Below are 18023 nucleotides of genomic sequence, written 5' to 3' on the forward strand. Positions count from 1 at the left end.
CCAAACTTGGGCGTCACTGGTTCATGAAGACATCAGGGGGAGATATTCATCAGGGGGAGCATCCAGAACTATGCTGCACTGATTACTGTAATCTTCTTCATTCCATCAGTTTTCTACCTCATTGGGTTTTCTCCAAGCAAATCTTTAATGATGCAACCGACATGTCATTTGTGGTCTCCAAGGGGGAGTGTTGTAAATAATATTGGTGAAGACCACATAAAGAGAAATGATGGAAGAAAAATGATGGTGTTGAGTATGGAAGTCAAAAGAAGGAATGATGGTGTTAGAAGTGGGATAATTAGTCAAAAGATGAAATTATAATGTTGGGGAGAAATCATTATGTCTCCATTAGAAGCCTTTTACTTTGCCTATAAATAGGCTTGCTCATTCACTTGTAAGACACACCAAAATGAAGAGAAGAATGAGTGAGGAAAGAAAGAAAGGAAGAGAAGGAAGAAAGAGGGTGAGTGAGTTGAGAGGAAAGAGAGCAAGAGAGAAATTCTCCAAGAGAGAAAATTGAGTGAGCCATACTTATTGTAAACACTAAAGTTGTAGCCCTATTATTTTACACAGTGGAAAAGTTACTACTGCTGCTCTCCGGGGACGTAGGCATAGCCGAACCTCGTTAAATACTGTGTCTCATCTACTTTACGTGCAGCTCAATATTCGTACATATCCCAGTTATTTTACAATATTTTTTCATTTTTTAATGGTAAGTGAAAAAATTCTCTAAGGTTTTCTCTAGAGCGTCCTAGGGGAGTTTGCAAGTCCATAATCAACGGCCCATTTTGCAAGTTTGCAAATCCAATCATGCACATGTAATTAGTACGTTTTCTTGACTAGACCGTACTCAACTTTTTTGGCTGTCCAAATTGTAATTCGATTTCGGAGAAAGTAATTGTTGGTCCCCAAATGCATGGTTGGCTGGCTTCTTAATTCTGCGTGATTATATTCTTTATTTCTCCTTGATAGAGCCACAATGTGTAGAAGAAAAATTAAATCAAATGCCAAATGTCAAATTGTGTTATTACATCAAATGTTGTCTCACCCTAAAATTTTTAACAACATGAGATAAATGTTGTCCTCATATATAACGTGACAAGTTTAAGCACATAAAAGCTCTTATATATATATATCAATCAAGAGTCTCACAATTTTTGGTTTGTGCATGGTGCCAAAGCCTGCTCTCATCCAGTGGCTAACGACTTACAGCCACTAGGCTATATAATCTTTTAGATGTGAAAATCTTGGATATCTAAATATAACTCCTTGGTGACTGGTAGGTTTGAGAATTAATACATATGCAGCGGAGACTTTGAGGGTCTCTATAGCATCCATTAACAAACATATAAGTTATTTGTGGTTTCTTTTTTCTTTTTATTTTTCTTGTTTTGTTTTGAATGGAATGTTGTTATTCATGGTTTGCAGCTAGTACATATATATCTTTTAAGGTCAATAGTCTATATATAAGTCTTGGTATGTGTAATGTGTTTAGTCTTGCACCACTTTATATACTCAACTTTTATACATGATTATTTGAGGAATACCTTTGTAGGCCCTACTTTGTATTGTATTTCACTCATCCAAACCGTCTATTTTGTAGATATTCATTCAAAGATCACCTTTACAAAAAAAATCACTTGAATCCGATATCATTTTACCACTCAATTGATATATTGAAATTTTAATACTTTCTTGAAGCACCATGTTCATTGATTTTGTATGACACAATTGGAGGTCGAAACGATTTCCAATTGTCTAATTGTTTGCAATGATGATCTATGAATGTAGACTTAGAAAATAGATAGTTTAGATCTTTTAAAAAAAAATTAGTATGGGACACTAAATGGATTGAGACTAATATATATATATATATATATATATTAATCAAAAATATTGATTATTAATGTATAGGGAGCCATTAGGATTCTTTTCTCTCTCCTCAAATTTAGGAGTTTCTAGAGGTTTCTATATTTTAGGAGGTGGTTAGGGAGTATGTTTGAAGTTATATTTTTCCAATTCCTCTCTAAAATTTGTTTAAGAATGTGATTTAATGAGCCCATTATAAATGCTTAAGTAGAAGAAAAAGAAAAACGTAATGCCAAACGGTTTGTATTTACACCCTGAAAATGATTTTTATCTTCAGATTCTCTACTTTTTGTTTCCTGCACAAATTGTAAGTCCATTTTGGAGAAATAATTGTTCAGTTTGGCCATGGTTCCCTCCCTGTCTCCGCACTATATGATGTCTATGTCAATTGACATTACTATCTGTGCTGGCCCACCTTGAAATTACAAAGAACGTAGTAGTCTACTTTTTAGGCTGCTCAAATTCTAATTCCATTTCGGAGAAAGTGATGATTGTTGGTCCCCAAATGCATGGCTGGCTTCTTACTTTTGCATGAAACCTGGCACAATTTCCACAAGTTACAATGGAAGAATCAGAAATCGCTTTACCACTTTTTTTATGGTTGAAATCGTATTATGCATCAAATAAGTCTTTGGTGACGGGAATATTTGAGAATTAATACATATGCAGCGGAGGCTTTGAGAGTCTCTATAGTATCTATTAGCGATCTGATAAGTTATTTGTGATTTTTTTTCTTTTTTTTTTCTTTTTTTGTTTTGAATGAGTTATTGTTATTCATGATCTGATAGTATCTATTAGCGATCTGATAGTTACCCAAGTGTACTGAATTCAAGAACTTGTTTATGTTCAAATCAAAATTTCCTTCGAAAAGGAGCCACTTTTTATTGCAATTCCTAGCGCGTGTAAAAATCAAACCCAAAATCAATGGTCCAAGTCCTCAACCCATTTTGCAAGTTTGCAAGTCCAATCAGTAGATGGAGTTAAATGCATTTTCTTAAGTCCTCATCACTATCATTGTCATCGATGTTAATATTATGGCTAATTAAAGATGACTTTATAATGCCCCGTTGGACACAATAGTAGAATGGGATTGAGGATACACAAGATTCCAGGTCCAGGTCTCCTCAACCCATTTTGCAAGTTTGCTAGTCCAGTTATGCACGTGTAAACTGTACTCGACTAAACTGTACTCAACCTTTTGGCTGTTCAAATTGTAATTTGATTTCGGAGAAAGTTATTGTTGGTCCACAAATACAAGGTTGGCTGGCTTCTTACTTCTGCATGATTATGTTCTTTATTTCTCCTTGACAGACCCACAATGTTTTCTTTAATACTCATGATGCTGCCTAAATGTTCCCTTTTGTTTATGTTATTTCGACACAAATGGGTTTTCAGTTTTATTTTCATTTTTTAAAGGTACGTGAAACATGTAGTAGAAAAATTAAATCAAATGCCAAATGCCAAATGGTGTTATTACATCAAATGTTGTTCCACTTTGAAATTTCAAACAACGTGAGATAGGGGGTTCTCTAGTCTAGTCTCTATATATAACGTGACAAATGTAAGCACATAAAAGCTCCTATATATCAATCAAGAGTCTCACAATTTTTGGTTTTGTGCATGGTGCCAAAGTCTACTCTCATCCAGTGGCTCCATCTTTGGACAACGACTTATATCCACTGGGCTATACGCTCTTTTAGATGTGGAAATATTAGATATCCAAATATAAGTCTTTGGTGACTGGTAACTTTGAGGGTTTTCATAGTATTTATTAGCGATCGGATAAATTATTTGTGATTTCTATTTTCTTTTTGTTTTTCTTATTTTGTTTTGAATGGGTTGTTGTTATTCATGGTTTCTAGCTAGTACACACATATATCTTAAAGGTCAATGGTCTATATATAAGTCTTGGTCTGTGTACATGTGTTTAGTCTTACACCACTTAATATACTCAACTTCTATACATGTATCCGATAGTGAGTAACCTTATGGACCATTAATGTTACCCAAAAAAAAGGGACACAAGATGATAGTTTCACGAACTTCAGCAACCATTTGCGATAAAAATAGAAGAAATAGTGAAATGAAATAGTTACTTTTTTTAAATTACAATACAGGGAAAATAAAAAAAACATCACATGGTACATAAATTTAATAGTTACCCAAGTGCAGTGAATTCAAGAACTTATTTCTGTTCAAATCAAAATTTCCTTCGAAAAGGAGCCACTTTTTATTGCAATTGCCAGCCTTCCCTTATATATTACTTACGTTGTCAAACCATAACTTGTTCACAAATAAGGTGCCTCTATTTTCACATTTCACTATATATTCCTTATATATTCAAAAGTGGGAATGGGCCTCAATGCACCATCTTGGTCACATATAGGCATGCATGAGATTTTGATATCATGAATAATTGAAATCTATATGTAAAATTATTGCCTTTCATGGCCAATGGTTTTTAATGGTTGCTATGAGTACTGTTCAAGACAATTTGCTATCGAAACTAATTAACTTTCCGACCAAACTATACGTGAACACTTGGTAAATGCATCAAAACATCACTATTTTTTTTACGCAAATAATTGTGTATTTGGGTTATGAGTTTAAGTTTGTTCTTTTGTGGTTTTAAAAAGCGGTATATAAAAAATTCTCTCTAGCGCTCTCTAAGGTTTTCTCTAGAGCGTCCTAGGGGAGTTTAATCCAAAATCAGAGTATTTGGAAATTTCAATTAAAACGGAAGTTTTGCAGTGAGTCGGTTGTAAAACAAATTCAAAAGGAAATCGACTTTGGAAGATATTTAGAAGAACCAGTAGTCTTCTGTTAAAGGAATATTTGCTCTAAAAACAGTGTTATTTGCTACAATTTAATAAATAACTTCATGCAAATAAATACCAAATTTAAGTCATAAAATAATAAAAATAAAAAGATAAATAAAGTTTATAAAAACTAGAATATTGTTGAGTTTAGAGAAAACTAGAATATTGTCTCACAAAATACTCCAACAATTCATTCTTGTTTCTATTAACATATTTTCTTGTCACCGTTTCTTTGATAGAAAGAGATTGATGATACACAAGATTCCAGGTCCAGGTCTCCTAGCGTGTGTAAAAGTCAAACCCAAAATCAACGGTCCAAGTCCTCAACCCATTTTGCAAGTTTGCAAGTCCAGTCAGTAGATGGAGTTAATGCATTTTCTTGAGTCCTCATCACTATCATTGTCATCGATGTTAATATTATGGCTAATTAAAGATGACTTTATAATGCCCCGTTGGACACACATGGATTGACACGGTAGTAGAATGGGATTGAGATACACAAGATTCCAGGTCCAGGTGTCCTCAACCCATTTTGCAAATTTACAAGTCCATTCATTCATGCACATGTAAACTGTATTCGACTGAACTGTACTCAACCTTTTGGCTCCTTACTTGGACAAGAATTTATATCCACTAGGTTATATACTTTTTTAGATGTGAAAATCTTGGATATCTAAATATAAATCTTTGATGACCGGTAGCTTTGATAATTAATACATTTGCAGCGAAGACTTTGAGGGTCTCCATCGCATCCATTAGCAATCAGATAAGTTATTTGTTGTTTCTTTTTTCTTTTTGTTTTGAATGGGTTGTTGTAATTCATGGTTTCTAGCTAGTATATATATATATATATATATATATATATATATATATATATATATCTTTAAGGTCAATAGTCTATATATGTCTTGGTACGTGTACATGTGTTTAGTCTTTCACCACTTAATATGCTCAACTTCTATACATATGTATCCGATAGAGAGTAACTTTAAGGACTATTAATGTCACACAAAAACACATTAAGCATGAAAAGTGATAATTTCGCAAAACCTCAATAACCATTTGCGATAAAAATAGAAGAACCAAAACTTAATTATTATTGTTTACCTGAGAGGTTGTTGTATGCAACATCTATAGTGAGATTTCATGCTTGAGAAAATTCTCCTGATAACTCGGTGTTTCTCAGAGAAAGGACTATCAAGTTTTGCACATTGCAAATAGACTAGAATAGTACCATTTGAATGATTCTCCGCAATATATAATGCCACAAATTGTGGAACTTGTTGGTCCAAATTCAACGGAATTGGCCAAACAGAAAAAAGAAGTGGTTTGGACCTCAAGGCGGATCTCATTGTTACTGGACCAAAGTGGGAATGGGCCATGAAATTAATTATGACTTTAATCCAAAATCAGATTTCTTGGAATTTTCAATTGCAATGCAAGTTTTGCAGTGAGTCGGTTGTTAAACAAATTCAAATAATAGACGTCGGAAGATATTCTGTACCGTGAAGTTTGACAAAGACTAGGAGACTGAAGCATATATTAATGGACATGGTCTCGGAGAAAAGAAAGAAGAAGGAATTCATTGTAATGTTTATTTAGCATATATTTTATTAACTTTTATATTGTCTCTTTGAATTTACAATGAGTCAGTCAAGTCGCATTTGAAACAAATGATTAAAACACAGACTCTGTAAAAATCGAATGTATATCGTATATATTAGCAGTATAATAGCAGTGGCACCTCAACTCAACTGGTGCACATTCATATATATATTTACAATTCATGCCCCCGTACACTTTTATATGTATTGACATTAACTGTCATTATGTGTTTGAATCTCCCTTGCCTAATATCGTTTGTATAATTTTTATTTTATTTTTTTTAAAAAAAAAACTTCTCATGTATTAGTACTAGTATTTCCTTCCATGATGGGTTCTTAGCAAATCTCAATTTCCCAATAGCGAATATTGAAACAAAATTGAAGAACATCTTACAATTTGTCCATTTCAACTTCAAGATGCCCAAATGTAAGCATATATAATTTAAAATTTTGGATTATATATGCTTGTGTTTAGGTGTTGTTTTTATATTCGGGATGAATTTGAGTTACTTGAGCGTTCAGCCGGAACTCCACATGTTCCTATTTCATATTGCAAGTTTGCAAGTCCAATCAGGTACATGGAATTATATGCATTTTCTTGACTAAACTATAGTCTACTTTTTGGCTGCTTAAATTGTAATTCCATTTCGGAGAAAGTGGTTAGTTGGGCAAATGCTAGCCAATGCCAAGCTTCTCACTACTTATTATATATGGTGAGTGAGTGGTGGAAAGAAATTAACTCATGATGATATCTTTTTCTTTTCTTAAATTAAGGGTTCAGCAACGATATCATGGATGATTAATGATGTTGTCCCCAAATCCTTTTTCTTTTTATATTTTTTTAATTAAACAAGTAAATACATTATTTAATTATATTATTTTAGTTTTTATTAATATTTTATGTTAGCGAGATCCTAGCTTAATTAGGATATTTATTTCCTAGTTTGTTAGGATTATATTTCTTTCCTTTTTGTATAGATATTGTGTAATTAGGTTTTTATCTTGTTTCCTAGTTTGACTCCACTAGGGTTACATCCTTGTACTATAAATACCTTTTTTGGAGAATGAAATACAACTTGAAAAATATTATACCCATATTGTTTGACTTGGCATCAGAGCCAACTTTTCTGGTGACTTGTGTGTTGTGCCCACCCGTGGACTCACCAACACTCCCCCTCAAGTTGGGGCAAAGATATTTTGCACGCCCAACTTGACAAGCTAGTCACAAAACACCATACTTGAGAAGCACCAATTGTAGAGAAGGTCTTTTCGTCAACCACGAGTGAAACAAGTGACAAACTAAAGCAAAGTTCGCAGCATAAAAACAAGAGCAAATCCTAAAAAATAGGGCACATAGCATAACACAGAAAGCCTGTGAGTACAACAGTAGATAAGGCAGAACACAGAAACCCTATGAGCACGGCAGTAGGTAAGGCAATACCAACGTAAGCGGTGTCAACAAATTCAAACCAGGGTTCAAATGAATCCCAATAAAAAGCTAGACTAAATTAAGCTTTGAGTCTCATTAAGGTCATGTGAAAATCAAACCCAAAATAAACGGTCCTCAACCCATTTTGCAAGTTTGCAAGTCCAATTAGTAGATGGAGTTAAATGCATTTTCTTGATGCTGTTAATATCACCATAACGTGGCAGAATACAAGGACACAAAAGCTCCATACCACAAGACCTTTAATTATGACAGACGGAGAAAATTTTGGCTCTCTGTTGTTGCCGAAAGGAAATTTTTTCGATCCTACCCGGCACAACAACTTGCATGCATGGTAGGTATACCAGGTGATAAGTGTTTAAGGAATATTTGTTCTAAAAACAGTGTTATTTGCTAAAAATTAATAAATAACTTCATGCAAATAAATACCAAATTTAAGTCATAAAATAAGACAAATAAAAAGATAAATAAAGTTTATAAAAACTAGAATATTGTCTCACAAAATACTCCAACAATTCATTCGTGTTTCTATTGCCATATTTCCTTGTCACCGTTTCTTTGATAGAAAGGGATTGAGGTTACACAAGTTTCCAGGTCCAGGTCTTCTCAACCCATTTTGCAAGTTTCCAAGTCCAATCATGCACGTGTAAACTGTACTCAACCTTTTGGCTGTTCAAATTGTAATTCGATTTCGGAGAAATGGTCTCCAAATGCATGGTTGGCTGTAGGGGTGGGCACGATTCGGTTTGGACTGGTTTTTGCCTCAAATTAGAACCGATCCGGTACTATTCATTCTATTTGGTTCGGTTTAGTTTTTTTTTTTAAATTTCAAAAACTGTCTGGTTCAGTTTGAACCGATTTCGGTTCGGTTTTGAACCGGATTATAAAAATTATTTTTTAAAATTATTTTTTTAATACAATTCTCAACTGAAATATATATTTTTTTTTACTTGAAAATTAACAATTTATTCAATTTCATATAAAAAATAAATATTAAAGTTAGAAAAGAGAGAGATTTTGAAATTGAACTTGGATAAATATTTTTTTTTTTAGTGAAATTAAAAATATAGCATTAAAAATATATATATATATTGAATTTATATATTTTTTTAATTTGACCGGTTCAGTTTGGTTCGGCCTGGTCCGGTTTCTGAAGACATGGAACTGGATCAGAAACCGGTCCGGTTCGGTTTTTGACCGGTTATTGACTTTTTGGTCAATTCGGTTTTTTTCCAGTTTGGTTCGGTGCTGTTCGACTCAGATTTCAGGTTCGCCGGTTTAAGTGCCCACCCCTAGTTGGCTGGCTTCTTCCTTACGCATGATTATATTCTTTATTTCTCCTTGACAAAGCCACAATGTTTTCTTTAATACTCATGATGCTGCTACTATATTATGCCCAAATATTCCCTTTTATTTATGCTATTTCGGCACAATTGCTATTTTGAAAAGGAGCTTTTTTTATTGCAATTGCTAGCCTTCGCTTATATATACTCCTTATGTTATCAAACCGTAACTTGTTCACAAATAAGGTGCCATGCTAACATATAGCAGACCCAAAACATAATTATTATTGTTTGTCTGAGAGGTTGTTGTATTTGAAAAATATGTGAGGTTCAATATACGAGCTAATCCAGGACTAATTCAAACTAATTAAGGTGCGATAACTAGATAATTAGCAGGACGTGCTCCTACTGGACACCAAGAAAGACATATATGGGCTTTGTTGGTGAGCTTGTAACCAATTAGCGAATGTGGTGGGTGACCCAGGGCGGTTGCTAATAGTAGTGGTTTGTTGGTGAGCTTGTGACCAATTATAAATATATGGGCTTTTGACTGGTATACCGTTTAATTATAAACACGCTTATTTGAGGGACATTCTTGTAAGGTCCACTTTGTCAAAAATGATTGATAGACTATCATTTTGTCAAAATAAAAAACCAAATTGGTATTTAATCCAAATTTTCTCAAGAAAAATAAATATGTGTATAGAATGCATTACATCGTTTTATTGGGTCAAATTAAAATACACTACTAAACATGATGAAACTTTTTTTGCAAACGAGCCACTTTCAAGGCAATTGCTAGTGTTACCTTATCTTTGGTGTTGTCAAAAAATCGAAAATAAGCATACCTCCATGATTTCTTCAGGAGTAATGTGCCACAAACACCCCAAAAGCCAACAATAAAGCCAAGGATCATGCTGACATAGAACCACAATGCTCCATTATCATTTCCATCTTCATTACTATGTTTTGCATTTGTAGCAGTGAAAGTGTCATCACCCGGACACTTTGGAAGAGGAACCCCACACAGTGATGGATTGTCCATATAAATGGAGGAATCACTGAGTGTTTGAAGTTGGCTGCCCAAAGGAATTCTTCCCACCAAGTTGTTATAAGACAAATTCAAGTGGGACAAAAATGTTAAGGAAGCAAGGCTTTGAGGAATATGTCCTGAAAGATGGTTGTGTGAGAGATCAAGAGTTTCGAGCATATGCATACTTCCAACAATTGAGGGGATGTTACTAGTCAACTGATTCCTTGACAAGTTCAAGGTACCCAATAAAGTGAGGCTACATATCTCTTGGGGGATTTCACCTTCCAAAAAATTTGATGAAAGATCAATGCTCTTTACCAACATCAGAGTGGTGTTATACACGAGTTCTTGTCCTTTTAATGTCAGCATGGTTGGCTCCTCATCGACATATTCGGATGTCCCATAACTAACATTGATGAGAGAAGTCAAATGATTGAAACATTTAGGAATAGCACCTGAAAAGTTGTTGTGGCTAAGGTCGAGGATGTGAAGGTTGCCAAGATTGCACAATTGTATGGGAATTTGCCCAGTAAAAAAGTTGGATCGCAATCGTAGCATGTACAACATGGATACATTTGATCCTCCTATCCATGGAGGTATGCTCCCAGATAATTTGTTGTCTCCAAGATCGATACTTTTCAAAACAGAGCAATTGTGCAAAGAATCGGGAATCTTACCGCCAAAATTGTTGTTGTTGAGCTTCAATATTACAAGAGAAGTTAATACTCCCATTGAAGTGGGAATATTACCAAAGAGATTGTTGTAGGCAACATCTACAATCTGTATATGGCTCTCTGAACTCCATGCATGAGGGAATTCTCCAGAAAAATGATTGCTCCTCAGGGAAATGAGTCTCAGGTCTTGCATGTTGCAAATAGAAGGTGGAATTGTACCATTCAAATGATTCTCCGAAAGATACATTTCTTTCAATTTGGGCATGAGCTTGTCAAAATTGGAGGGGATTGGCCCGGAAAATAAATTGCTTTCGAGATTAAGGAAGGTGGCATTAGTGGACCAAAGTGGGAGTGGGCCCTTAAATTGATTATGATCCAAACTTATTGTATCTAACTTTGGAAATCTTATCAATTGATTGGATGAAAGCCTTCCTCGGAATTGGTTGTAAGATAAATCCAAGTTTACGAGTTGGGAAGATAGCTTCAACAACCATTCCTCTGGTATAGAATCTGATATTCCAGTTCTATTAAGAAGGACATATGCCAGTTCAGTCTAATATTGAAGCCATACACCAAAACGAGGACCCACGTTGCAGTTGATAATAACAATTTGGTGGAGCTTGAAAGGAGGAACCCAATCATAAGACACGTTGAAAACGAGGGACATGGGCTTCTCTATGTCATCTAAATTGGGGCCTATTGAAAGCCATTTCAAGTTGGTGAGATTAATGAAATGGGCTTCCGTTATATTGCCTTCCCAAGACTTTCCATACAGTGCGAGGTCAATTAGCTCTGAGAGTTGTCCCAGACTTTGTGGAATGGACCCGTTCATTTGATTATCATAGAGGTACAAATACTGCAAACTTTTTAACATTCCTAAGGAGGCCGGCAATTGGCCTTCCAACCCGCAACTAGACAAATCTAGTGACTCTAATACTAGTGTATTATTTGGACAATTTGACAAACTCCCCCAAAACTCTTCAATCCCCCCACCACTAAAATTGTTCCACTCAAGATTTAATGTCTTTAGCTTGCATAAGTTTCCAAGGACTCTGGGAACTCCACTATCTTTGAGCCCCGAAGAAGATAAATCTAGGTATTCAAGAGATTTGAGGTTTCCAAGTTCATCTAGAAAATGAGCATCGAAAGAATTGCTGTTTAGATCAAGTCTTTTGAGGCTAGTAAGATTGAAAATCCAGCTAGGAAATGAAGAAGTATTGAAATCATTAGCTGAAAGATCAAGGACCGAAAGTGAGGTGAAGTTAATCCTCTGTAGAGATAGTGAATGGCTTACTAATCCACAATCAGATAAGTGTAACTCCAGTAAGGAAGGAAGCATGTTAACAATATGCAGCCAATTTGTGTTGCCATGAAGATCCACTCCATTGAGATTGAGGTATTTTAGGGAAGAGAGATGAGAAAGCCAATTTAAGTTTTTGGAAGAAAGAGATGAATACCAACCGGCATCAAGATAGTTCAAGTTTGACAAATTACCAAGAGAAGGGGGAATCTCTCCCGCAAACTGTGCAGAGGAGATATTGAGATACCTCAGAGTTTTAAGCTCTCCAAAGAAGTTAGGAATGTGGATCCCTTCAAAATTATTCCAACTTAAGTCCAGGTAATGCAAGTGTTTCAAGCTAAGCAAAGAAGGATTTATCTTACCCCCCAAGCAAGACTTGTTATAAGCCAACTCGTCCCACTCTTCATCATTCCACCAGACATATGGATGTGGATTGCGGAGATCCATTTGGGAAACATGACCGGTGCGGTTGTTGCATGAAATCCCTTCCCAGTTGCAGCAATCATGACCCACCCAAGAAGAAAGCCTACCAGAGGGATCAGTAAGATCTTGTTTGAAGCTCGCAAGTGCTTTCCTCTCTTCCTCAATGCATATTGATTTCGCCTTCACAGCAGTACTGGTTGCAAGTCCAATACCCAATAAGCACAACGAAAGGAGGAAATAGTGAGAAATATTGATGAGGTGATGGATTTTCATTGTTTTTGGAATCAAGTTTTCTGAATTTGATGAAGATGAGCACACAAGAAGTGGACTCGATTTATACAAGGCTGCTTGCTAGCGCGTGTAAAAATGAAACCCAAAATCAACGGTCCAGGTCCTGAATTAAATTTATTGTGGTAAGTAGATGTAGAAGAAAAAAGAAAAATGTAATGCCAAAGGGTTTGTATTTAGACCCTGAAACTGAATATTTATCTTCAGATTTTCTACTTTTTGTTTGCTGCTCAAACGGTTCTCTCTCTTCACTTTCACTATCTGTGCTGCTGGCCCACCTTCAAATTACAAACAACGTGGCAGTTGCATACAAGCCTGTGATAGCGCGTGTAAAAATCAAGCCCATAATCAACGGTCCAAGTCCTCAACCCATTTTGCAAGGTTGCAAGTCCAATCAGGTACATGGAATTAGTGTCACAATGTTTTCATTAATACTCGAATCATGTTATGCCCAAATATTCTCTCTAGCGCCACAATTTTTTTTTGTTGTAAATAATATTGGTGAAGACCACATAAAGAGAAATGATGGAAGAAAAATGATGGTGTTGAGTATGGAAGTCAAAAGAAGGAATGATGGTGTTAGAAGTGGGATAATTAGTCAAAAGATGAAATTATAATGTTGGGGAGAAATCATTATGTCTCCATTAGAAGCCTTTTACTTTGCCTATAAATAGGCTTGCTCATTCACTTGTAAGACACACCAAAATGAAGAGAAGAATGAGTGAGGAAAGAAAGAAAGGAAGAGAAGGAAGAAAGAGGGTGAGTGAGTTGAGAGGAAAGAGAGCAAGAGAGAAATTCTCCAAGAGAGAAAATTGAGTGAGCCATACTTATTGTAAACACTAAAGTTGTAGCCCTATTATTTTACATAGTGGAAAAGTTACTACTGCTGCTCTCCGGGGACGTAGGCATAGCCGAACCTCGTTAAATACTGTGTCTCATCTACTTTACGTGCAGCTCAATATTCGCACATATCCCAGTTATTTTACAACACGTTATCAGCACGAGAAGCTCTCAGATCAGAACCAGAAGTTTCTTGATCCTCATCATACAACTACATCAGGACTTGAAGATCCTTGATGATGATATTGATATGAGAGCTGGCAGTCTCTCCAGTACTATATTTGTAAACATGTGATCGGACTTGAGGGTCCTTGATTCTTGATATGTAAATAAGGACCTGGGGTTCCTTAAATGATGTAACAGTATTATATTGGTTAATAGTGCCGTACACATGAAAATAACTGTATTGGCAAATGTACTGTATACATGAATAGTGCCGTATACATGAATAGTGATGTATGCATAAATATTTACCATTTTGGGTAAACTGTCACTATTCAAAAGGGAACCTGCAGTTCCTTAAACTCATGAATGAGCAATTAAATGAGATGCCAGAAGTTCCTCAAGATATGGACAATTATATAAGGGCTTGAAGTCTAAAAATATGTACATAAAATTGTAAAAATGTCCATACCATGAGAATATGTAATTTTGGCTTGAGGTTCAAAATTTAACAGTGTTGAGAACTTGAAGTTCCAACAATTAAATGGACAACCCTTGAGGTATTATTGCGAATTGTGGTACGCCACATATTTCTTTGGCATAAGAGAATGATGAATTTAATAAAGTTCGATTCTGTTATAATCGACACCTCAAGGAAGAAATATATTTTGTGAATTCCGGTTGTTAAGAATACACCGTGAAATGGATAATATCAATATAAATCTCAAATGATGAATTGAGGCTCCCCACATATTTTGATATATCTGTGCCAGAAGCACATGGATTCAAATATATGAGAAATCCCGAATTTGAGGTTGTGGGTATATAGTAGTTAATGCTCTTCACTACTATATTGCGATATTATCGTAGCTTTTACTCAATTCATATTTCATGTCCATTTGAAAAGGGTGAATAAACTCTGAGTTTTGCGTTTAGCCCAGGCCAAAAGTTCCATACGTTGAAATATGAAATTTGGGAGAGTCGATGTGGTTATTTGAACCTATAAGGCACAAGGTTCCAAACCGTCATTTTGAAAAGACGTAAAAACCACAGGTGCAAGTTTAAGAATGTGCGCAATTATTATAACAGGAACATACAACAGATAGATTTTTTCCTGCAATTAAGGTGCAGGCCCTGTAAAATCTATAAAAATACATTATGTTCCGGAAGCCTCTGAAGGAAGAGGAGACGCCTCTTAAGCTTAGCCATGAGTCTCTCATGGTCTCCCAGAATTCTTTCATTGGAGACCTGCAGCATGTCTAGCCTTCTCAGTGTATCAACAGAGTATGAACTCACCAGTTTCAACAAGGCATTATTCTCTCCTTTAAGTTTCTCAACCTCCTGTTGAGACTCATGAAGCATTCTTTGGAGAGACAAATTTTCAGTAGCTAACCTCTCAACCTCGTTTGCTCTGACACGCAAACGATCAGCCATGTTAGAAACAGAAACAGCACTCTGAATACTAAAGGCCATTGAGTCATCAATAGCCTCTTCCTCTGATCTCCCTGTCAACAACATTTCATCCATTGGAGTAATGCAATTCCTAGCTACTATGACAGCAGTAGCATCATTCATCATCACAGAATCATTAACTGTGAGATGACGATTTTTGGATACAAAGGATGGACGCCAAACTTGGGCGTCACTGGTTGTTGTGGGAGTATCATTTAAATTGAAATAATTTGGGCAGGAGGAAGAGGAAGTCATTTTTAAGAAGGTTTCGAAGAAAGCCTTAAGAAAACTAAAGTTTCAGAAAATGAAGGAAGTTAAGTTGAAACGCAGTTGCTCCAATCAAGTTTTGCAAAGGCAATATCTATAGAAGGAAATATGGCTACAGTTTTTCAGGATCCCAATATCTTTTCGGATCCCCATATTCTCTTTTTCTTATGTCTCCATTAGAAGTGGGATAATTAGTCAAAGGATGAAATTATAATGTTGGGGAGAAATCATTATGTCTCCATTAGAAGCCTTTTACTTTGCCTATAAATAGGCTTGCTCATTCACTTGTAAGACACACCAAAATGAAGAGAAGAATGAGTGAGGAAAGAAGAAAGGAAGAGAAGGAAGAAAGAGGGTGAGTGAGTTGAGAGGAAAGAGAGCAAGAGAGAAATTCTCCAAGAGAGAAAATTGAGTGAGCCATACTTATTGTAAACACTAAAGTTGTAGCCCTATTATTTTACATAGTGGAAAAGTTACTACTGCTGCTCTCCGGGGACGTAGGCATAGCCGAACCTCGTTAAATACTGTGTCTCATCTACTTTACGTGCAGCTCAATATTCGCACATATCCCAGTTATTTTACAACATTTTTTCATTTTTTAATGGTAAGTGAAAAAATTCTCTAAGGTTTTCTCTAGAGCGTCCTAGGGGAGTTTGCAAGTCCATAATCAACGGCCCATTTTGCAAGTTTGCAAATCCAATCATGCACATGTAATTAGTACGTTTTCTTGACTAGACCGTACTCAACTTTTTTGGCTGTCCAAATTGTAATTCGATTTCGGAGAAAGTAATTGTTGGTCCCCAAATGCATGGTTGGCTGGCTTCTTAATTCTGCGTGATTATATTCTTTATTTCTCCTTGATAGAGCCACAATGTGTAGAAGAAAAATTAAATCAAATGCCAAATGTCAAATTGTGTTATTACATCAAATGTTGTCTCACCCTAAAATTTTTAACAACATGAGATAAATGTTGTCCTCATATATAACGTGACAAGTTTAAGCACATAAAAGCTCTTATATATATATATCAATCAAGAGTCTCACAATTTTTGGTTTGTGCATGGTGCCAAAGCCTGCTCTCATCCAGTGGCTAACGACTTACAGCCACTAGGCTATATAATCTTTTAGATGTGAAAATCTTGGATATCTAAATATAACTCCTTGGTGACTGGTAGGTTTGAGAATTAATACATATGCAGCGGAGACTTTGAGGGTCTCTATAGCATCCATTAACAAACATATAAGTTATTTGTGGTTTCTTTTTTCTTTTTATTTTTCTTGTTTTGTTTTGAATGGAATGTTGTTATTCATGGTTTGCAGCTAGTACATATATATCTTTTAAGGTCAATAGTCTATATATAAGTCTTGGTATGTGTAATGTGTTTAGTCTTGCACCACTTTATATACTCAACTTTTATACATGATTATTTGAGGAATACCTTTGTAGGCCCTACTTTGTATTGTATTTCACTCATCCAAACCGTCTATTTTGTAGATATTCATTCAAAGATCACCTTTACAAAAAAAATCACTTGAATCCGATATCATTTTACCACTCAATTGATATATTGAAATTTTAATACTTTCTTGAAGCACCATGTTCATTGATTTTGTATGACACAATTGGAGGTCGAAACGATTTCCAATTGTCTAATTGTTTGCAATGATGATCTATGAATGTAGACTTAGAAAATAGATGGTTTGGATCTTTTAAAAAAAAATTAGTATGGGACCCTAAATGGATTGAGACTAATATATATATATATATATATATATTAATCAAAAATATTGATTATTAATGTATAGGGAGCCATTAGGATTCTTTTCTCTCTCCTCAAATTTAGGAGTTTCTAGAGGTCTCTATATTTTAGGAGGTGGTTAGGGAGTATGTTTGAAGTTATATTTTTCCAATTCCTCTCTAAAATTTGTTTAAGAATGTGATTTAATGAGCCCATTATAAATGCTTAAGTAGAAGAAAAAGAAAAACGTAATGCCAAACGGTTTGTATTTACACCCTGAAAATGATTTTTATCTTCAGATTCTCTACTTTTTGTTTCCTGCACAAATTGTAAGTCCATTTTGGAGAAATAATTGTTCAGTTTGGCCATGGTTCCCTCCCTGTCTCCGCACTATATGATGTCTATGTCAATTGACATTACTATCTGTGCTGGCCCACCTTGAAATTACAAAGAACGTAGTAGTCTACTTTTTAGGCTGCTCAAATTCTAATTCCATTTCGGAGAAAGTGATGATTGTTGGTCCCCAAATGCATGGCTGGCTTCTTACTTTTGCATGAAACCTGGCACAATTTCCACAAGTTACAATGCAAGAATCAGAAATCGCTTTACCACTTTTTTTATGGTTGAAATCGTATTATGCATCAAACCTGACAGAGCCACAATGTTTTCTTTAATACTCATTATGCGATTATGGCCAAATAAGTCTTTGGTGACGGGAATATTTGAGAATTAATACATATGCAGCGGAGCCTTTGAGAGTCTCTATAGTATCTATTAGCGATCTAATAAGTTATTCATGGTCTGATAGTATCTATTAGCGATC

General features: G+C 35.3%; 2 protein-coding genes across 2 annotated transcripts in view; both read right to left on the bottom strand.

Annotated features, from left to right (window-relative positions):
- LOC18778688 (receptor-like protein 12) overlaps positions 1–11282 on the bottom strand; it is a gene marked incomplete at its 5' end in the record, with an annotated part of 18245 nt that extends 6963 nt beyond the window's left edge. The window contains one exon of the mRNA XM_020561744.1: positions 9871–11282. Within this exon, the coding sequence (XP_020417333.1) occupies positions 9871–11282 (1412 nt within the window). The remainder of the gene's footprint in view (positions 1–9870) is intronic.
- Positions 11199–12932, bottom strand: LOC18779953 (probable inactive leucine-rich repeat receptor kinase XIAO). The gene has a single exon (XM_020563213.1). The coding sequence runs from the start codon at positions 12723–12725 to the stop codon at positions 11283–11285; it is 1443 nt and encodes a 480-aa protein (XP_020418802.1). The 5' UTR covers positions 12726–12932; the 3' UTR covers positions 11199–11282.

Source organism: Prunus persica, chromosome G4, assembly GCF_000346465.2.
Source record: "Prunus persica cultivar Lovell chromosome G4, Prunus_persica_NCBIv2, whole genome shotgun sequence".
NCBI lineage: Eukaryota > Viridiplantae > Streptophyta > Magnoliopsida > Rosales > Rosaceae > Prunus > Prunus persica.